This window comes from Homalodisca vitripennis, unplaced genomic scaffold (genome assembly GCF_021130785.1).
Source record: "Homalodisca vitripennis isolate AUS2020 unplaced genomic scaffold, UT_GWSS_2.1 ScUCBcl_82;HRSCAF=1017, whole genome shotgun sequence".
NCBI lineage: Eukaryota > Metazoa > Arthropoda > Insecta > Hemiptera > Cicadellidae > Homalodisca > Homalodisca vitripennis.
In genome coordinates this window covers 69,320-92,651 of record NW_025776251.1, presented here as the reverse complement: position 1 = coordinate 92,651, position 23,332 = coordinate 69,320, and the positions used below count along the sequence as shown (strand labels likewise).

At 37.5% G+C, this 23,332-nt stretch overlaps 1 protein-coding gene across 1 annotated transcript; it reads right to left on the bottom strand.

Moving 5' to 3' along the window:
• Positions 1 to 212: 212 nt before the first annotated feature.
• On the bottom strand, positions 213 to 3,406 carry LOC124370374 (zinc finger BED domain-containing protein 4-like). Its single transcript, XM_046828661.1, has 2 exons — positions 1,229 to 3,406; positions 213 to 1,060 (listed from the first exon to the last, which is right to left on the bottom strand). The coding sequence occupies exons 1-2, from the start codon at positions 2,883 to 2,885 to the stop codon at positions 777 to 779; spliced, it is 1,941 nt and encodes a 646-aa protein (XP_046684617.1). The 5' UTR covers positions 2,886 to 3,406; the 3' UTR covers positions 213 to 776.
• Between the last annotated feature and the right edge of the window lie 19,926 nt (positions 3,407 to 23,332).

Sequence of the window (23,332 nt, the reverse complement as noted above, 5' to 3'; positions counted from 1 at the left end):
CTGTGGGCGTACTCGTAATTGTCCTTGCAATTTGCAAAAGGTTACGACCTGCTTTCCATTCATTTTGAGCTTAGAAGGCATGGAACTATATACGGCCGGGAATGAAAGTCTTTCATCAAGTGTGCTTCAGTTGTGTGACTACTCGTATAGATGAAATAAATTACAACCGAAACTTAGTGATGGAAATTACGGTTACTTTGACGTAATAGGTTCCAACGTTACGTGACGGAGCCGTAATAGGTTCCAGTAGCCTATTATTTTTGTCACCTATTACGGGACAGCTCCGGCTCCGCCTGGCGCTGTGGCTCCGCTCGCGCTCGGCCGGTCTGTCACTGTCACCATATTATTTAATGGTGACAGTTACGTTACAGCCGTAGCTCTCGTAACTTCAGCAAACACCCGTCACCGCAAACACTGATAATTCAACTTAATTTTTGAAATTACAGGTTAGAGTTGCAATACTAAAACATATTATTATTCGTAATTCTAAATTGCTTATGAACTAGTGTGTCATTTAAAATTTACTTAAGTTAAGTTACTATTAAGTCTTAAACCAGGGCTATAAAGTTGATAAGCCAATACCTTTTAGAATGTAATTTATGAGATACAACGTATTGAAAAAATATACAAAGTATATTACAACTACAATATGCAAGTAAAAATATACAACTAAAAAAACTTGTACTAAAAATATGTCGGCATTATAAAACAACAGCTCTTAACACAGTTTGCCTGACATATAATAAGAAAACTAAACTAAGAACAACTAAAAAAACTTATTGCACTAAATATCTGTTAGCATTTAAAAACAACAGTTGTTCACATCGTTTCCCTGATAATCTGGTACGTCGTTCTGTAATTATGTATCCTGCTTTTGAGAATAATCTCTCACAGGGGACCGATGTTGCCACTGCACAAAAATGTTTTTTTACAACTTGTGACAACAGAGGGTAAAAAACTTCATTTTGTTTCCACCACAGTAGTGGGTTTTCTGAGCGTCCGATGCATTCCTCGTCTAAATAACGGTTCATTTCAACAATTGCAGCAGATGTCTTTGAACCTGAAAATACAATGAATTATTGTAAGTGGATAATAAAGTGTTTTAACACGTAATTGAATATGACAGCAGATGCCTTTAACCCTGAAAATACAATTATTTTAAGTGGATAATAAAGTGTTTTTTAAACCCAATTTAATATGGTTTACAGATTAATATATTTTAACGTACCTGACGGTTTCTTGGATGCTATCATCTTATCAAGGTCTGCCCAGATAGAAAACTTTGCCTGTTTTGTAAGAGGCTGATTTCCATCGTCTTTTTCCTGACTTCCACTGACAGACGTCACAGAAGTGCTTGTCTTCTTGCTCCATATGGCTGACATGAGCTCAGTGCAGTAGGTTTTTATGGATCCAGCTGATTTTTCATCTGAAAATACTGCAAGCTTGCAACGTGGATCTAACAACGTCGCCAAAGCTATAGTCTTGCTGTTTTCAATGTTAGAAAATCTGGTTTTTAGTCCTTTGAGCAATTCATCAACTACACGTTTGGAGACTTCGCTTAGGGTTTCTTTTCTCATTTTATTGCAGACAGAAACTAGTCCATTGATAAATCCAATCACTTGGCTAGCTGTAAGGTAATTTTCCCCAGAGATATTTCTGGTTACTTCTTCAAATGGTTCCAGAACCATTACCAATTCGGAGCAAGTCTTCCATTCATCTTCGGTGAGCACTGGAATTTCTTTATTGATTAAAGCCACTGTCGTTTTAACAGCATCCTTCAACTCTGAAATTCTTTGCAACATATAAAATGTTGAGTTCCATCTTGTAGCTACTTGTAGAACTAGTTTTTTGGGTTCCAGTCCCAAATTTTTCTGTACTTCCCTTAGCTTCTCTGTAGCACTAGTGCTTCTTTTAAAATGAGAAACTATAGCTTTTATGCGATCTGTTAAGCTCTGACAAACCTTCAATGCATCCTGCAAAATTAAATTAATTGTATGGGCGAAACATCCGAAGTGTTTTAGTTTTAGTTCATTAGTTATAGCCCCTACAATATTACTGGCATTGTCAGAGACAATGATCATGATTTTGCCTTCAAGGTGAAATTTTTTTACAATTTTGTCTATTTCTACCGCCAAGTTTACACTTGTATGAGAAGATCTGATGACAGAACACTCAAGTAAAATTGATTTTAATTCAAAATCGTTAGAAATGTGGTGGGAAGTTAGAGCCATATAACTCTCTGTGTTTGAAGAGGTCCAAGTGTCAGTTGTCAAAGTAACATTTGATACTGTTAGCATTTCTTGTCGAACAGCATTCAAACACATCTCATATTCTGCTGGTATCATAGAAGATGAAATGGTTTTTCTGTTTGGCAGAACATAGTTTGGATTTAGACCATTGACGAACTTTTTAAAACCTTCGTCCTCTACTACTGAAAAGGGTTGGTAATCTTGAACAAACACATTTAAGAGGAGCTTGTCTAGTTTCTTCTTTTGGGTTTCACTAATTTTTTTCTGCTGAGGTATGAAGGACCTAATGCTTGGTTGGTTATTTGGTACAATATTACACATTGAACTATTAGTGGCAATGTTGTCAGAATTTACATTCTGCATGGCAATGTTGGTGTTCGATGTAGTCCTGTTTAAAGTAGAGGCCAAAGAAGGAACAGCAAGGGGTTCAACCACATTTGATACCGGTAAGTGTTTCCCTCCTGGCGGTGGCAAAGCAACAGTGGTATGTTTTCTTTCTAAATGCTTTCTAAGGTTAGAAACTGTAGTTTTAAAACTTGCCAATTGACCACATAAATCGCACCTAGCAATTTTACTTACGGGATCCGTAGTTGTGAAGTAAGACCACAAATAACTAGTCTTCTGTTTTCTGTTCATTTTGTTTCACACACCAGTCACACAAAATTAAAGATATTAACTACAAAAACTGAGTGAAACTATTAAACACAATTTTATTAATGTATAAAACTAGTGGAAAAAGTCCAAAACACTACTATTAAACTATTAATACGGTTAGAACTGTCAATAACCAACTTGAAATGCACAAACACGATAGTAGCCCTCAGAGTCAGAACGCAAGTGCATTGAAGTTTTCGTGTCATAACACGACACGAATGGTCTGTGAATCACGTGTGAATGACGTGACAAAACTCAAATATAGTGACAGCGGTAACGTAACGAATCCAGTGTCAGTGACACACCGTTCGTTCCGTATTACTCGTAGTTTTTGTAATAGGGTGATGGGTAGAAGTGACAGATCCAGACTGTTTCTCAGATAGCCGTTTACTAAGTAACTGTTATGTTTACGTGACAAAAATAATAGGGTGTTTGTTGTAACCTATTACAACGGTGACGGCTACTACGTGGTAATAGTGTTATTAAATCCTATTACGTTCTGTAACGACCATCACTACCGAAACTTCCATGTAATCTCCAACTAGAGGGGGTATTTGTGAAAGACTGCTTCTGATACTTTTTCTTAACATTTTACTAATTATGTATTTAACTATAAGGGTAGGAAAATTGAGTGACACCACCTTATATATACAGACTAAAACATGGAAAATAAATCTCCAAAGATTGTACTTCCACAATGAGTATTTACTGCGATATTGACTGTAAATAAAAAGACGTAAAACGCGAATTTAACGATAACTGGAGAGTTAGATACTTGTTTATATATTAGTATTTGATAAGAGAAAATATAACTTTTTAGTAATTTTCCTCCCTCGACCGTTTTACAGAACACAGTGACTGAACTGTGACAAAATGTGTTGCGCAGTTTCGGGTATTTCTTATACTATAGCACGAAATCACTGTTTTCTGCCGCAGAACCCCCTATTTCGGAAATTGCTCCGCCAAAGGCGCGTTATATGCTTTAGGCTCTCCGGATATACCAACCAAACCAAACTCCTTGTTGTAATTGACATTGGCAGTAGGCTAGGGGGCCTGCCAAACCAAACCTCCCCGTTGTGATTGACTCTGGCAGTAGGCTAGGGGATCTGCCAAAAAAAACTCCTCGTCGATGTAAATAAGTTTCCTGTTCATAAGATATGGTCTCCATGTCTCCCCGTGGCGAGACTGGATATGTCGTGCTTACATTTAAAGCATTGACAAACTAACGGGCAAATAACAGTTTCAACAACAATAAGTTATTACCAAAATATAAATGTAATATAATAACATTTATATTATTAGAAAAAGTAATAAGTAATAACAAACCCGATATTACCAATATAACAAATAGTTTGTTATTACCAAGCCATTTGTCACAAGTATATACAGAACTAAATATACAAATTTGTACACGATATGAGTGAACATCATTAATCGACGATATCTGTAATTCTGTTAATAGTATATGGTCTCCGTGTTTGCCGGCCTCCCCGTGGCGAGACTGGATACGTTAAGCTTGCATTTCAAGCATTGACAAACTAACGGACAAAAAACAGTTTTATCGACTATAAGTTGCTAGCAAATAATTTGACACGAGTATATGTACCACTAAATCTTTATGCGAGAACAATATTAGTTAATGTGGCAATAATATATGGTCTCAATGAGACTGAATAAACCACGCAAAAATTGTAACCATTGGAGAACTAACACGCAATCAAAAGTATAATAACTTTTAATATCAATCAATACACAATTACGGACCAGTAAATATTTCTAATTGCAACTGTCGAAATTGTTCCACTAAGAGGTATCAACTTTAACCACAGAATTTTCTAAATATTTTGAAGCATTATCCGGACTCTCTGTATTGAGATTGGCTATATACTATTGTAAGAAGCATTGGACAACCACGGTGCAAAAAGAAAAGTTTTGCTTCAAATTGCTATTTATCTGATTTTTTTATTCCAACGGCCTATATGTTTCTCTTTAATTGCCCATATTTTCAACTTGAAGCGAGACATGATAAACCATGTATTATTTTCAGCTTTCTCGGCATTGCCTTACTTCTAATTTACTTATTATATTATTCTATATTTGCATGCTTATATGTGACGATAACAAATAGAGGATACTAAACAAATACGTGTTTTACCAACGCTCAAATAGAATAATTTAAATCACAATTTCCTAATAAGCTGCCAACCTCGTGTAACATTAAATACATCATCCGCTAACCAACGTACGATTAAGTTTTCTCACCTACAGTTATTAAGGATGAACCTTATTACAACCACGAACATGTTATTCAATAATTAGATATATGTGACTATCTAGGAAAAACTCAATAACGTGCGTAAACAATGTCGAATTATATATGCTCATTCTTACTTAGTTTTTGAAACTGCAATAGCCTTACAAGACAATTTCTCTTATATTAATTGACCTATGGCAAATATATTTTCTAATACACGTTAATAAATCTGCGATATATCTTTTGCCTCAATTTAGAACACAGTAATAAACATCTGGTCAAGTTAACCCTTGCTGTGTAAATGACATTTAACCTTAGTTTCTTAATTTATAATTCTTTTGGTGAGTTTTTCTTCAGATCAAACTAATTTTCTTTATTCATAAAACTACAACAAACAGAGAAAATCTTGCACCTTTATTGCCTTAATCGGTGTTAACCCTAGAAACTAGGTGCCCGCACGATATCTCGAGAACTGATTGACCTGTGTAAATGAAATTTTTGCACGTTATTTACTCCAAGATAACTATGACATTATCGTATAAAAAAATAATTAAGGAAAAAAATTCCTGCAAGATTAATATTTCTTTTAAAAGCTCGCCCAGATTCCTCATCGAATGTTCGGACTTAACCTGTTCCCGAAATACGCTTATTCTCGAATATGCGAACACCCTACTTAGGGGCCTGGAGTAATATTTCCACCGTCTTCCAAGATAATCCTAACATACTTATTAGTTTCATCAGTTATGTGTGAAACTAGATCCCAATCAAAATATTTATGAAAAATATCAATCTCCTTATTAGAGCCATTTTCCAGATCAGAAAGTAGGCCTGTATTGGATTCATCAAATGTAAATATTTTATTGTGAAAATGACCATTATGCTCCCATTTACAACTGCGACATGGATGAATGATGGATGAGGATGAATGGTTTGATTTGGACTTGCCGCCACCGGTACAACTGTAGCCTTTTCATCAAGTATACCACATTCAATTTGTTCAACATTATAATCAATGTCCATGTCCATAATATTTGAGTCATCTTCTTCATTGTTGTCACATAACACATCAGAATCAGAATGAAAAGCGCCCCCTCACTATAACCTTCAATCTCGCGTTTGATTTCTTCACTTCTAAGTAATAAATCAGGATCGTCATTCATGTTACAAGAATATATTTGTCGCAAAAATATTATGATCCTAGCAAAAACTAATAATTTACATGTATCACAGTTAAGAAATAAAATCAATCACTAAGAAATGTATTCAACTGAACAAGCGCCGTGAAAACAGCCTTTATTAGCACAACAGTAGAAATGGCGGGATTGGAACAGGTGTATAGCGTAAACAATGTGATTAGCCAGCCATCAGTGAATTATCACACACACTAGCGGGAAAACATATAACCTTTAGCGTTACTTATTCATACTAGACAGCAGGACCGCTACCGAAATGCAGACAAATTAGGAGTTTCTAAATGCAGACTAGAGGAAATATATATTACTACTAGTTCTTTTATAGTAGATTCCCATTACAAAAGGGTTTTATTATTAATACTAGTATATTATATTTTAGGTATAATTGGTAAAATTTACTATTAATACAGTAAATTAGTAATAATAACAGACCGGTAAATGAAACAGTAATATTTCCCGATGAAACCGGCTCAAGACGTGATTACTCCTCTATGGCACAACATGTGTAAACGTCTTAAGACGTGGCATGCTCTCCTGGGCATGTCCTTCTTGTCTGTGGCAGGGATGGTGTCGGGAAAATGCCTGGCCTTGAGTCTCAGGGAAGCTGGGTCCTTAGATCTGCGACCACCTGTGGTTGCTGGCCTCTCTGTAGAGGACGTGAGGAAGGAGCGGAGCCCTGAGTAGGGGATACGATATGGTCAACATTTTCGGATCCTCTGTTCAAGGTTTCTTTTACCACACCCACAAATGTACGTTTAGGAAGGGCTATTTTTTTCTTACCCTCTGCTGTTGTTCTTCATCCATTCAAAACTGATCTCCAGTGTGTTTTCAGTTATGCAAAATAAGTGAGATCTAAAGGTTGCATCGATGGGTGGCATTAGGGGGGAAGCATAAGAAAGTGATATTGTTTGCCTCACATAAACGCAAAGCCTTCATTGTAATATGAGATGACAAATTATCACATAGCAAAACTATCCTTCCAGATTAACTTGTTTGTTTTTATCCAAGACAAGAAAAGACTAGCCAATCCTCAAAAACACCTTGGTCTATCCAGCCACTGTCTGAGACGTTCATACGTGGTCCTGTGGGCGCATTTATCAGCCAGTCCCCCATTTTTGTTTTCCATTAAAAATGAAATATTGAGGTAAAAGTTGTCCCTTGGCATTTCCACAAAATACGGTTGTATAACAAGTTTTAGTTTGATTTAGTATGTTTTCCGGATGCCGGAGTGTTCTGGGAAAAAGAAGCTTTTTTGATGATGGATTATCGTGAAAACCAGTTTCATCAAAATTAAAACATTTGATGGTGGTACATCAACGTTTTTCAAAAAGTGTTTGAAAGATGTTCTTGTTTCTTCTTCATAACTGCTTTTCCCCCATTCATAGCCGGGCATGTTGTTTTTGAAACACGGAACAGAGTTTTTAGATGAATCCAAATAATTGCTTGGGGAATACCCATTTCTCCACAGTGAATGCAATGCTGAGCAAATGATATTTCTTCGTCAGTAGAACATATCATTGCCCTCCCCACATTTAGGTCATGCTTATTATTCAATTTGTTACTTAAGGTTTGACGAGGAATATTGACGATGAATTCTGAAAACCGGAATTTTTTCGTTTTAAACCCCTCAAAATAAGTCGAAAACACGTTAAAATTTACCAATAGTTAGGGACAGAGATGGCAGTGAGGGATGGAGCACCGAGGTCTGTACGGTACTCAACAGAGCAAAATAGGCAGACTATGAAAAGTAAAAGTTTTTTTATTATTTCACCTGTCTTTGATTCTTTTAATTTCTTGGTGGTTATTCTATCATACGTTGATAACTATCGTGATTGGTCTTTTATTCTACCTTGAACGGTTTAGTCGCAATAGGTCCGTGTCAGCAATAGCAGATTGGGACATAGTGAACATCGCCTTTGGTTTAAATTGTCTGACATTTTTACTGGTTTCAGATTGAATCTCTTCTTAGTTGACAGTTAATCTCCTGGTCTCCCTATTCATATATAATTTTTTCCTTTCCTTTCCGATTTCTTTTCTCAGTTTTTACAAACACTACAGTTTCTCTTCTTTTTTGTCTTACTTGTTTAAGTTTATTTTAGAGCAGCGAGCTCTGTACGGTACGTAACAAGGGAAGGCTCTGGTTAGGAATATCTTTATATTATTTCACATGTTTTGATTCTTTTATTTATTGGAGGTTATTCTATACTAATTTGATAGTAATCAAGATTAGTTTTATCCTACCTTGAACGGTTCAGTTGCAATGCCGTGTTTCACAATTGGCATTAAGCAATGACAATTGAGTATCGCCTATACCCTTCAAAAGGCTCCAATTTCCAGTAAGAATTTCTTTAGCACTAACGATAAACAAATCCCAGGGCCAACCATTCAAATTAGTTGGAATTGAGTTACGAAAAGAATGTTTTACGCATGGGAAACTTTACGTTGCTCTATCACGGGTCGGAGCTCCCAACCATTAGTATATTTTGCTACCTGAAAATAATTTAACGTCAAATGTTGTATATAGAGAAGCTCTACAATAATCTATTCTAAAGGTACGTCCACACCGAACGCGCAGAGCTGCGCCGCGCTGCGCGGAACAGAGCGCCATGTTCGTAGTTGCGGGGCTGTGATCCGTGTTGCGCGGGCTACACAATCACACCGATGTAGAAAATGGACCCGGCAACAGCTGCTTCGGTTTTTATTGTTATTTATAATGATCTGTTAAAAAGAAGGAGAAAACCACGTCGTCATTGGGTGACGCCCATACTGAGACGTCGGGAATCGTATGGAGGGGAATCCATGCTTAATGATCTCCGTATTGGTGGGCAGTTCAAAAATTTTTGCCGCATGTCGTCTGAAGATTTTGAGTATCTTCTAAATTTGATTGGGCCAGAAATCACTCAACGGGATACTAATTATAGAAAAGCTATAAGTGCTAAGGACAGACTGGCGATAACTGATCGCTTTTTAGCAACTGGAGACTCTTTCACAAGCTTGATGTACCTTTTTAAAGTGTCTAAACAGAGTATTTCATACATTGTGATGGAAGTTTGCAGGGCTCTGAATAATGCACTGAGAGACTACATACAAGTAAGTAATACAGTTTATTAAGCAGTAAATTTAAATTTACAACACTTTTATAAAAAACTGTACTTTGGGAACATGATTGTTTTAGAATGAACAATATTAATATGCTTGTAACATTTTCAAAAATGGTTTAAAACAAACTAACGAAAGTGAATTAAACAAACTAAAAATAATCTACATAATGATTCCCCCAAAAGATAACTTGTAACAAGCCCTATTTTATAAACTATTGTTCATTGTCATTTTAAATACTAGCCATTACAGAGTAGTTAAAACTTCTGAATTATAAAAAGCCACAAAGCCATTTATAAATGTTTGTATAGGGTTGTTGGCAGGTGGACTGTATACTTGTTGCAATGGAAGTTGAGGTGAAGGACTAGGAGTAGACATTCGGCTTGCGTTGGATTCACCGCTCTGTTGCATAGGAGAACGTGTGTAAACAGTGTCAACCTCGATTTCTGTCTCGTATATCAATGTACTAATCTTGTGCATCAAGTAATTACGGTTATGGTCATCAAACTTTCGGAGCTTTGTCGCAATATGCTCTCCAAATGTTGAACATTCATCACGAGTTGTTTTTGTCGCATTATCCATGATTTTGTACGCCTGAGCAAGCCGGGGGTCGTCAATGGCCGTTCTCCTTCGCTTTTTGGGTTGCGGTGGTACAAATCTGTTTTGACTTGATGTTAAAGCAGGCGATGCTGTTGCCGTGCTTTGATTCCCAGATGGTACAACAGGTTCAGATTGATTAGATTCTTCCTCCTCATCTTCATCAGGATCATTTTCAGGCTGTTCGACAAAAACCTGGGGGAAAAAAGAAAATTGATCTAAAACCAATTTCGCTATAACAACTTTTTTACTTATAACTGACTATAACACCGGCTGTTATATAGCACCTTAATGTCATTTGTTACAGCTGCCGAGCTCACAACAAGAATGACTACAGTATGAAAAGGAGTTTGAAGAAACGTGGAATTTCCCACACTGTTTGGCAGCAGTAGATGGCAAACACATCGAAATCCAAGCACCTTGGGATACCGGAAGCGAATACTACAATTACAAGTCTTTCTTCAGTATCGTTCTGTTTGCGTTGGTGGATGCAAACTACAATTTTATGTTTGCTGACGTCGGTGCTCAGGGACGTATATCTGATGGTGGTATATTTAAAAACTGTGCATTGTGGAAAAAGATTGAGGGGAAAACTTTGAACGCACCGCAACCAAAGACACTTCCAGGGCGTGAAAAACGTGTTCCTTACGTTTTTTTAGGAGATGAAGCGTTTGCTCTGCATGAAAACGTTTTGAAACCCTACTCTGGGGTCTCAGAAAATGGATCCCAAGAAAGGATTTTCAACTATCGTTTATCACGAGCTCGGCGAGTCACAGAAAATAGTTTTGGGATTCTTTCAGCTGTATTCAGAGTTTTAAGAAAACCGATGCTGTTGGAGGCTGGAAAGGTTAGAGATGTGGTGCTTACAACTCTCTTTTTGCACAATTTCATCAGGAGGAGCGAAACATCCCGGGACATCTACACTCCTCCCGGTACTTTTGACATCGAGCTACCGAATGGCACTGTCATTGAGGGGAACTGGAGAAAAGAAATCCTCGGTACAGCACTTCGTGGTATGATAAAGAAAGCCCGTAAAAGTTCTGAAGTTGCAAAGGCAGTTTGCAATGAATTTGCGGAGTACTTTGTTACAACAGGACAAGTCTCGTGGCAAGAAAGTTACGCATAAACCTAAACCAAAACCTTTCAGCCAAGGGTTGCTCTACACTATGAATCATATTGGCATTTGAAGCCGGTTATTTTTAGAGACTACAAGAAATATGTGTTAATGTTTTGTAATTGTGCATCATGTGACGTGTGTTAACAGTATGTAGCCGAACTGCCATAACAGCCCATGTTAATTTAAGCGATTTCAAGTAAATTGTGCTCGGATACCCTTTGAAATACTATTTTTGCATTTGCAGACATTTATATATGTGTTTTGATCGTGAAAAATAAAAAAAATAACATTGTTAAATCTAGAATTGAAGTTATTTTTATAATTAAGTTTCTACTTAAAGAGATTGCCAATAGGCTATTTTTGATACCTTTCCTTTTTGTCTCATTTAAAACTGTTTCATTTTGTTAAAGGTTTATACAGAGATAATTGTGTAGATATTACTCGTAATTGATGAAGTTAAAATTACATATCAATATTTGTTTACTTTTATTCTTAGATTAAATCACCACCACCGATAGGCTATAACAGTGGAAACATTATTCTACAAATGATAATATTACTGCATTGTAAAACATGTATACATTTAGATTAATAAACATATACTTACACTTTCTGTGTCCAAAGTATTGGTTGGTGTATCCTTCTCCTTCAGAAATGCAAATAGCTTGTAGGCAAACCAAGTGCTCACATATAACTGGTCACGTCCTGGAAGTAAACGATGTCATGTCAGTACTGCGGATATTTCCTCCATGAGTAAAAAAATAAGATAATTTTAGTAGCCTAACAAAGTATTTTTTAATTAAAAAAATAGTCACAATTTCTTGCTCGCATGAAATAGTTGACAAATCAATCATAGAATTTGGTTTTTAAAGACTGCTTTCGTGCAAACTGCATGTACTCATTACAAAAAATCTGAAATTTCTAATTTAATCACGTGTTTTACATTAACAATTAAGTACAGTTAAGGATGTATAATGTGGGCCTATTCAGTTGTTAAAAGGTATAATTATTTCTTTAGAAATGTTAGTAGTACTGACTAAAAGAAAAAATATACCTGTATCCATCGGGTTTCGACGGGGCTACAGAAAGTGTAAAATTAATTATGCACGGACTCACCTGAACCAGTGGAATTTTTTGTCTTCTTTTCCTTTGCTTTTTATCGCCGGAAGGATGAGAGCAGGGATGACATTTTCGATTTCGCATCTCCATGATCACAACCCACCTCACTGGCAATTTCACGCCAGGCGTCACTTTTTTTATTTTTAATATGGTATTTATTGTCTTTTGGGTCCCATAACTCCGTTCGAACTCGATAAGCATTCACCAGAGTCTCGATGCATTCACGACTCCATTCAAAAGCCATTTTGATCAAACACAGGTAGTGACAGTTCGAGCCGAAACGACGCGCAGCAACAACTGAGCAAATGCCCGTCCAAACTGAGCGCGCAAGGGCGAACAAACTTCAAAGATGTTCGTCAAAATACCGCCATCAGTCGGATCGTGTTGGCGGATGTTCGCGAGTGCGCGAAGCTGCGCGGTTCGCACATGTTTTGCGCAGCGCGGCGCAGCTCTGTGCGTTCGGTGTGGACGTACCTTAAAACAACGGGTTGCACTGCGACGTATCCTTGGGGAGAACCTTTTGCACCTCTTTACTGCGCATCACGTCTTGCGCAGGGAGCCGAGTCGCTCCGACTTACTACGGAAACGCCCGATCTATCACGTGCTTTCGGCTCTTACATATTATCCTACATGCGATTAATAATGCTATTTATACGCGTTCAGAGAACATTATTTTCTCTTTAGTCTATTTATTATGATAATTTTAGTAATGTTTTCACCTTTATCGTCGCTTTTTATAAAACGCGATTACTGTGACTATTTAATATGTAAACTAAAACATGTAAATAAAATACCAAACTATTAACATAGCAATACACTTGTTTTTAAAATAACAATTATGGATAGTAGTAATACTTACATTAAAGACTACTGTAGAACTTCAACAATTTCTTATTTAAGTAAAATTTTCTAAATTTGTACAAATATTTACAGGTGGTTTTCGTTGCAATTTGATTTATTCCATTTCTTGTGAGTTGCCTAGAAATAGAAATAGCCGTTAGGTTTTACACTTATTATTTTCATTAATCATTTTCATAAAATTGTTGGTTAGAACTGAAAGATATTAAGTATAGACTTACTTCTAAAGAAATAGACTCGACGACCTCCTTTCAATTTACAGGAGTACAGAAGACAATGTAAATTAATTATCAGATTTTTAAGTTTAGTAACGTAACATGACAAACCCACATTGTAATTTTTGGCAAGAAATTTCTTTTAGATTAAAACAAACAAAAAACAGTTAAACTTCACAAATTTACCTTTTCCCAAATGTATATAATAACTTTAAATTGACTACGAACCTGTCTCCTCCAACTTTGTTGTCAGCTTCGGCAAAAGGGCGTCTAGAGCAATTTGTTGACACTCTTCACTTGTAGGTTTTTTTGAAATCCTTGCTTTCTTTTTTTTCTTAAGTGAGAGAAATCGCCTTTGTGGATCGATATTTTTGCTTTTGCCTGACTTCACATCGGGAAACGAAGGTCCCGTCACTAAGCAGTTGCTGTCCTTGCCTATAGGTTTAAGTTTTAATTGAAGTGATTTAATAGCATGCTCCCATGTCTTGACTTCTTCTATGGATTCCATTTGGTTTACTATTAATTTGAAACTGTCTAACAACTGCATCTTTTTGCCCTCGAGTGCAGAACTGTTGTCTGTGTTTGTATTTCCAATATCTTCTAAAATTGCGGCTTTTTCTGCGCCAGAGGTATTACTCATATCAATGTCAATTTGTAGATTGCACACTTCATCTCCTGACTTTTCAGTGTTTTGAGTAGCGGTTGATTCCACAGACTTCAATTTCCGGCAAAGTAAGTGAATATGCTTGCACATGTTCCACTTTATGCAGGCGTCAATGCAAGTGCAGCTGTATCTGTGGATGCACGCAGAACAATGTTTGCATTCAATGCGACAGTTGCAGTCCGGGTTTACAAGTCTCACGGTGTAGACTTGTCCTAATGATGATGCAACTTCCCAACAGGAATTACCGTAGTTTACAATCAGATTTGCGTCCATTTCTAGCGATGTTTTGTGGCGAGATCGTACATCTTTTAACTTTGAAGTTAATTTGCCTTTTTCTAATATTGTTAATCGATCGAAGAGTTTTTGCTTCGTCATCTGCATGATGGCATGAATAGCCCTATCTAGTCGTTTTACAGTCTTTCCTTTCAGAAACAAATGTTTTATCGTTTTGTGCATACTTTCAAGATGCATGTTCGTATTCACCCCTGCATTGATCCTGTAACAATACGCCCATCGCATGTAGCAGTGTGAATAGTAAGACTTGAAATACTCGCCATACTCTTTAGTGGTCTCATCTTCACACAACGCGTCTGTTATCGACGGTAGCATCTTCATGAAAGCAATTTGATCAGTTTCTTGAAGCAAAGTTCTTAGTTTTTTGTAAACCTCTAACCTTTTTTCTTTTTCTTTTATTTTAGTCAGGTTTGTTTGCCTGGCCCTGTCCACGTGCCATGTACAGTAAAGGCGTTTTTCTACAGGGCCCATGATTGGTAGCCATCCATTGTAGAATAAGTCGGCCATATCAGACATGAACACCGTTGGCTTCAGCTGGTCGCCTAATCTCTCTTTAATGAAAGAGAAAAATGTGCCTACTGTTTCGGAGTCGATGCGACTACAAATAAAAAATGCACATGGGAACCCTTGTCGCATATCATCAATGACCATTAGAGTGACGACCTCGAAATCATAACTATTAAGTCCGTGGGTCCCATCAACGCACACACAGTCACTGCCGAATTTTCTTAACATTTCTTCTTGAGCGGAAGTCATGATTCCCAGGGCAAAATCCTCTTTTTTGAAAGTTGTGTACTGCTCAACTACTTCATTTTGTGGTTTATACAACAAGACACAACTCTTGGCTGACATGTTCTCCTCCTGTACCCACGCATCTACACTGACAGCACCATTCTTATGTCGCACAGTCTCATCTAAACCAAACTCTGACTCAATATTGTATAAATCTTGTTTGGTTAAAAGATGGACTCGGTCCAATTCTTGTTTGTTGACGGTACAACGCACATTGTCAAGTATGACATCGAATGGAATTTTGCTCGCCATACTTGAAGCTATTCTTTTTCTCTCTTCTAGTGATAAGTTCAAGTGTGCCAAGTCAGTTTTGTGCCCTACGTGACTGGGACAATACACCGCTGTTACCTTCCCGTCATTAAAATAGGTAACCCTAATGCCACAAGGACAATATCCATTTATTTTCCTCGTACCTTGAATTTTTAGTTCTCTTTTTCTAGTTTCCTTAGAAGGTTTTAGGTTAAAAACCCCAGACCTACTACAATGCAAATGACTTGTTTTTATAACTGTATCGCTGTTAGTTTTAATTGGATCGGATTTTTTCTTTACAAAGCAGGTTTTAGAAATGCGCTCAGTTTCTTTCAACCACAAGTCAAATGCGTTCACACTCTCAAAATACAAGGTCTCTCGTTTTAAATTTATATCATGCACAACTGAGCAGTGATGATCAAAATCTTCAAGTTTAGTAGCAACATTTTGACATATTGGACAGCGAAAATTTCCTTTCATGTCCTCTTTTATATCTACATTATGTACATTTCTCATATGCCGTTTCAAACAAAATTGTCTGTTAAATACTTTGTCGCAGAATCTACAAATAAAATTTGGAGGCATACTGATTAAAATAGTAAATTAAAAAAAAAAAACACTAATAAATAGTACTACAACAATTTCTACATAAATCCCATACACTCTAAAGTACACTATTTACAACTACCGAATGATATACACACATACGCCAAAAGAACAAGGTTTGCAGTATTTGCTGGTGTGGGGGGGTGATGATTGTTGCAACAAAACACTACGACGCGACGTCTCGCTAAAACAGAACTAAAACTGCTCTACCGGTACTTATTTACCTACTTGAAGATTAAAGCGTTAACCATGAAACACTGTAACTACACTACATGTTTGCAACAGTCAAAACAATTAATACAAAATACTACACCAACTAAATAATATACATGAAGAAAAAACGGTACACAAACAATTAATTAGTTTCACTGACAGATCGCAATGGCTTGATCTTTTAGGCTTGTCACTACACGTGATAAATCGGGCGTTTCCGTGGCTGGTCGGAGCGACTCGGCTTCCTGCGCGAGACGTGATGCGCAGTGTAGAGGTGCAAAAGGTTTTCCCTAAAGATATGTCTTGTCCCCTCCACTGTTACTGGCTCAGTCTGAGCTCGGCTCTTGAATGAGGAGGTTGTTTTCACTGTCAGGCCCTCCTATATCACTCCTTTGTTCTTTGTGCGCGCCAGTCTAGGCTTCCATTCTGATATCAGTGTATTACTTATACTTTATTGTTTACATTGTATTGTGCTGTGTTTAGTTAAAAGTTTGTTTATTATTTTGAGTACTTTGTTCATGAATATGGCGGAAACTTCTGGTAACAATTCTGAAGACAGTGAAAATGAACTTTCAAGCAGAGAAGACAGCGCGGAAGAATACGACACCGACTCAGGTGAAGAAGGTACGTTTGATCCAACATGGAGTCCTACTACATCTGGTCTTCGTAATATCCCTTTTACAGGGGAAAACAAACTTCTTTGGCCAAAACCAACACAAAATAGGCCAGTTGATTGGCTTTGGGTTTTGTTTGACATCATACTAATTGAAAATATAATACAATTTACCAACTTCTATGCCAGGGAACTATTTTTTGGCCCCAACTTGGAACCTCAGTCACGTATAAATGATTGGAAAGACCTGAAAGTAAATTAATTTAAAACTTTTATTGGAATATTGTTGCACATGGGTACTGTCAGACTGAACAGAATCAAAGATTACTGGAAGACTAATTATCTTTTTGATTTTAAGGTCTTCAGGAACTCAATGAGTCGAGACAGATTTCTTTTGATATTGAGGTATTTGTATTTCAATAATAATACTCTGGCAAGCTGTCTAAAGTAAACCTGCTTATTGACTCATTTAATAATAAAATGTCGCAGGTTTACTCTCCTGGCAAAGATCTCTCTCTAGATGAAGGAATGATATTGTGGAGGGGCAGGCTTAGCTTCAGGCAGTACATAAAAAACAAAAAGCATAAGTATGGGATAAAAATTTATGCTTTGACTGAACCTGATGGCCTTGTTTCTAATTTTACAGTTTACATTGGGAGTGAAGGAATCCTGTCAGGGAAAGGTCATACCTCAAAAGTAGTAAAATATTTGATGACTGGAAAATTGAACAAGGGGCATTCATTATATATGGATAATTATTATTATAACAGTCCTACACTTGCTTGGGAACTTCTGCAAAAAGATACTTATTGCACTGGAACTCTCAGAAAAGACAGTAAAAAGCACCACCAGACTTGAAAACTATTACACTCAAGAAGGGAGAAAAATCAGAACGTTATGCGGAGGGAGTTATGGTAGGCAATTGGAAAGATAAAAGACTTGTCAATATATCAACAAAGTTTGAAAACGAAATGGGTGAGGCAAGTAACAGGCGTGGACAAATGAAACAAAAACCCATTCCGATAATACACTACAATGCTAAAATGAAGGGTGTTGATCGCAATGAGTCCCTGCGCTGGTATAAAAAGGGTTTTGTCCACGTATTACAGATGTTTGTCACCAATGCCTATCGCCTTTATTGCTTTGCAAATCCTGAAGTGAAAATTCTCTTATACGACTTTAGGTTGAGTATCATTGAGCAACTTCTTCCACCAAAAGACGACATACCAAATGTTCCAGCAAAAAGGCAGCAACTGACTGAACATGCATTTCGAAAATTTCTCAAACTCCTGGTGGAAAATCCAGAGGAAGAAGGTGCAGAGTGTGCAGCAGAGAAGGGAAAAAGAAAAGAAAGCATGTATTTCTGTTCGCAGTGTCCTGAAGAGCCATCATTGTGTGTAGTGCGGTGCTTTGACAAGTACCACAAGGAATAAAATTTGGACCTTTTTATGGGGGTAGGTGGGGATATAAATAGCTCTAAACAACACGTGTGGTGTAAATAAACATTAACAATACATATCCTAAAGTGTTAACTTAAAAATGTTTGTTCTTCGTCTTATTTTTTGTGTTTGGCTTATATGTTCAGTGGCTTGATGACGGGTATACCCGACGTTTTTGTAATTAACTAATTTTGTTCCCAGAACCTGAAAAATAACTTTTAAAAGTGTTAAAGAAATTAACTTCAATAAGAAAATCTGTGTACTTCATTTTGTTTAACTTAGAACTATTCAAATTATGTGTGTCTCATCTGTGGGCCTGGTGACGGGTTTACCCGACGCCGAATGTGACGTCATTATCAGCACCATAGAATCTTCTTAGCTGACTTCTATCAACATTTCTGAGGTCCATGTATGTTAATATAAGAATCTTAAGTAAAAAAAAATTAGGCCCGTACCACTGTTTTATGATTTGGCATGTAGCACTCAACGTATTAAACACCATGCATACAAAAGGAATATTAATTTTACTGATTATTGCCTTAACATATATGTCACAATATTTATTGATTTTTTATGTTAATGATGACCTGGGGTGAATTTTAAATAATATTCTGGAATTTGAACCTACGCTTATCTGTCTAAGGGTTGGCACACTAACAACAAGTCAGTTCGGTAACATTGTATTGATTTGCTTTCTCCACAGTGTGAATATAGATTAAACACACTGTGTACATGGCGTATAAAAAACATTAAGAAATCTACTTCAAAGACACGAAAACAACATTCTAGTTCTGGCGAAATTGCTTAACAAGTTATTGATTGTTGGGGATGAAAAAATATTAAAATCAACATTACTTTGTAAATAAATTCAAACTTTTATTACAAACATTAAGCCATAAACGGTGTTATAATAATAGATATCGAAGGACATATTACATAATTCAACGACACAAGTGTAACAAAATATACTGTATAGTTGCTAGCCACAGTTATATCTAAGACCTCTTCTCTTACCCCTGTACCTTTTCTTTGTACAAAAGTTGGTTTACGGCTTTGATTCATAATAACTACGTTAGATTCTACTATTAAATTGAAGAGGCACTCATCCCGATTGTTGATGTTGCTGCTCCCCCAAGCGGTGTGGTGGGCATTCGCATCACAACCGACAATCAGGTGCCTCCGCGTAAGGATTCCGAACTCCACAATCCGCCTCATCTCCGCAGTTGGCAGTGGTTCTGGAGAATCGTATGGGAGGTAAACCGCTGCAAACAGGATTCTTATGTTGTCATCACCTGTCTGCAAGTGAACCTCTGTCACGGCTGTGTCTCTAGAACACATTTGTGCCATTTTTAGTGATTTGATTTTGTTACTGACATATATACATGCTCTAGGGTTGTTACTGCCAGAATCGCATATCAAATTACCTTTATCGGTGCTCATCCCCATCACACGACTGCCAACGGTCCATGGTTCTTGGATCAGGACCACCCTATGCCTATGTCGTCAGCTAGGATCTTCCGGCAGAGTGTTGCCTTAGCTGCTCTGCTGTGGTGTAGGTTTATCTGGATCACCGCTGTCATCCTCTATTGGTCGTTACCTTCCTGCAGCTTGAAGGTGATCCTGTCGCTGCCCAAAAATGGTCGCATCGCCAGGGTCTTCAGCTTCTTCAGGGAGTCTTCGTCCACATGAAGGACCAGGAATTCACCGTTGGTGCTAGATTTCCCTCCAACAGCAGTTCATTGGTCCGTGTCTAGGTCATTTTGGTTTTTGAGGGCTTCGAACAGCTTGCTTGCTGTCCACCTCGATGTCTTTAGGGATAAAAGTTGAAACTTTAAAAATCTTTACCAGGCTTTTAGCTCAGCCCATTTCCAGCTGAACTCCTTCAAAAGGACTCAGCTCCTGGACCTGCTTCTCCAGCCACTCCTTAGTTTCTGTGTTTACACAGCCGACCACTATCGCTCCACCTTCAACATGACAGCTGGACATCCTAACGTTTTTTCCCTTAAAGGCGCGTTTGCCCAGCACTTTCTTCAGGTTGTTGGCTTCTTCCATCGATAGTTTTACTTCTGGGTGTTCGAGCCAGACAATAGCCAGCTTCTCCACAGAGATCTTTTCGGCATATGTTTCGGGTGTTTTCTTAAAGACACCTCCATCATGCCCCTTCCTTATTTTCTCCCCTCAGTTTGCTTATTCTTCAGGTGTCTGCTGCGATCGCAGCCTCTTCACACCTGCATAGCTTGGGGTTTGTTGTTTTTGGGCTGGTACGGAATGAGTTTTCCCTTGCTCTGGGACCCCGACAACAACCAAGTTCCTTTTTGAGGAACCGGCTTCGTTGTGTGGTTTTATCAGAGCTCGGTTTTTCTCTTCCCACCTCTTCTGCCTTTCTTTCCGGGGGATTATTGGCTCACCTCTAGCGACAGCCTCTTCAATCCTCCGCTTTCGTAGTTTCCCTCTCGAGAGCCACTTCTTTTTTGGCTCTTCCGGCCGATCTTCGCCTTCTGACAAGAGAAGTCTGTCTTCCTCCATTGGGATCATCTCAGACACTCTTAATTGCTCAATCGGTAGCTCTTCTGGTTGAGTTTTGCTTACCTCTTGAGTTTGTTTTGTTTTTATTTACTTTTCCTTTCTCCCTTCTGTTCCTACGAGAACTGGGTGTTTGCAGTCCATCTTCCCAGTGACCCGATTAGGAAGATAAGGGTAATTACGAGTGGGTGTCCCTTGGTTCCCAGAAGGCTCCGTTGAAGACACTGAATATACCCCCTGTGCCACGAGACTCTCAGCACGAGTCGCATAACACCTTGGTCTGGGGTTGTTGGTAAAGTAGGGGTAGGAACATCAGGAAAGGAAGGGATAGGTAACTACTCTCACTTTCAGGACCAAACCAAGAGGGAGGAAAGGTTTTCTACCCTTGTCACTGGAATAGTGATGGCTGATGCCGATGAGGATGCCAGTCCTCCACGGGAATTGAAGACAATGGTAAAAATACAAAACCCAATTTAAAAATATTCAGGCCCCAATGCTCCTCACTAAAAGAACATGTTTATTAGAAGATTTGTTTCTGGTAATATATGTAATACACAAACATACCAATCCGAGTGATGATCTTTGTAGCAAATTTGCTTGTGAGAGAGGAGTCTGTGCAATGTTTATTAGCGACAACACATCTAAGAATGCGGGAAGCATGTGGAAGCAAGTCTTCCCTAACCAAAAAGGGTGTTTCTTTTACAGATTCAGGGGGGAAGACGGATAACCATACAGAGGTAATGGGATCAGAATTTTGTGGATCAGGTCTAGAACTAGGCCCAGGAATGTCAAATAAGTTGGGAGATTCAGCCTTAGGTCTAGTGTTTAGGTTAGGCCTACATGGAGCTTGAAGGGTATTTTCCACATTTTGTTCAATGTTAAACTCATTAATTTCATCACTATTCTGTAATATTCATCATCACTGTCAGATAAAAAAAAATCAAGTGAACTATCACTAAAATTAGCCTCTGTACCTGCAGTAATCTCAAAATCAGATTCCTGTCCTTCTTCATCACTTGACAATTGCTCACCCACTAACTCCCTCAAATCACTTAAACGATCTTTATAGTTTTCTGAAGTCATATTTATCACTATATTTTACACTACCGAAGAACCGAAGTAAACCACCGTGAAGTAATATGTAAACATATGTAAACAATAACAAAGCAGAAGTACTACGACGTGACCATAACAAAGCGCGACGTCACAATAGCCGCCGGACTCCAGCTATTTGCATTCATCTGCCAGTGTTTCACAATCTATAGTGAAAACTAAAAGTACAATGCAACTTATATAATTATATATTAGAGAAGTTTTTTTTTTCTTTCTTTTTGCAACCATATAAATATAATTGCGATCGGATGATATTTACGACTTCAAAAATTATGTAATAGGAAAGTATGTTAATGCGCCGCATATGCAGCGCGTGCCACTTCTAGGGTTACTAAATAATGGTCTGTTTGTATTTCAGTATGTTTAAGCTCCTTGATTTTGTTTTCAATATAATACATTTCTTCATTTGTAACGTTCACACTGTCTTGGATAAATCTTATTCTTATATGTCGGCAGAATCTTGTGGAGAAGGAGTAGGATTCTGCCAAACGACTTTCTTAGTATTTTCAATTGTACAACACAGCTGTAATGGCACTAGTGAGCTTTGAAATATGTCAGAATCATCAGCATTACAATGTTTAAACTTTTGTTTAAAACTAGATTGTTGAGAACCAGCACAACCCTATTTATACGTTAGTTCCATACTAGTTCGGTCTTCCGATGACAGGCACTCAAAAACATCATGTAAACATTTAAAAAGCATAGGTGACATGTGATCTAATAAATCTTGAAGATTTACTTCAGCCATTGTCTCTGTTGTGGATATAGAGTCTTCAATTGGGTAGCATTATTTTTCGCTTTTGTAATCAACTTTTTATTTTTGTTTGCGAACTGTATTATTTCATATTGTTTTTTGGTTATATCAGCATTAACAAATATGGAAATTGTCTCAGATGGAGAGTGTTTTTTTACATTTACATTTTCAGCTTTGGATAAAAGTTCCTTAATCTCTTTTGCACTAGTTGGAGTTTCTGTGATTGTTTTAGTAAGATCTGCAGCTACAGGATTGCTTGCTGCTCTTTGACTCATTGAAGCAGCAAAGGTTAATTCCTTGGAAGATGCTAGTTTCCTTAGCTCCTCTGTTTTTCTACACTTTGACCTTTCACTTGATTCTGATAATGTTTTCTCTGGACGACCAATAACAGGTGGAGTGTAATTTAAAACTTTTACAGTTCCCTCAAGCCATTTTCTATTTTGATTAATAAACCTATCATCCATGTTATGAGAAGCTACCCATCGTTTTTTGAAGTCTGACCTAAAGTAGCTTAGAGTATGCGCTTACCTATTTCGCTTTCAGGACAATGAGTGATATCGACCACTCTGTTTTCCATGAACTGCAATTTACTATCCAAATGTCTTTCAGAACACTCATTTATCAGACCATATAAAGTCAACCTGGAAAATTCTTTTTTCATTTTTCTGTCTGGAAACGAATAAAATCCTTACTAAGGAATAAATAATAATCCTTTTT

What these genes read in the sequence shown, in the direction of transcription:
- LOC124370374 (XM_046828661.1), bottom strand. Translation starts at nt 2,885, where the DNA reads ATGAACAGAAAACAGAAGACTAGTTATTTGTGGTCTTACTTCACAACT. An exon ending in AGCATCCAAGAAACCGTCAG is followed by an intron (nt 1,061 to 1,228) that starts GTACGTTAAAAT and finishes TTGTATTTTCAG; the next exon opens with GTTCAAAGACATCTGCTGCA.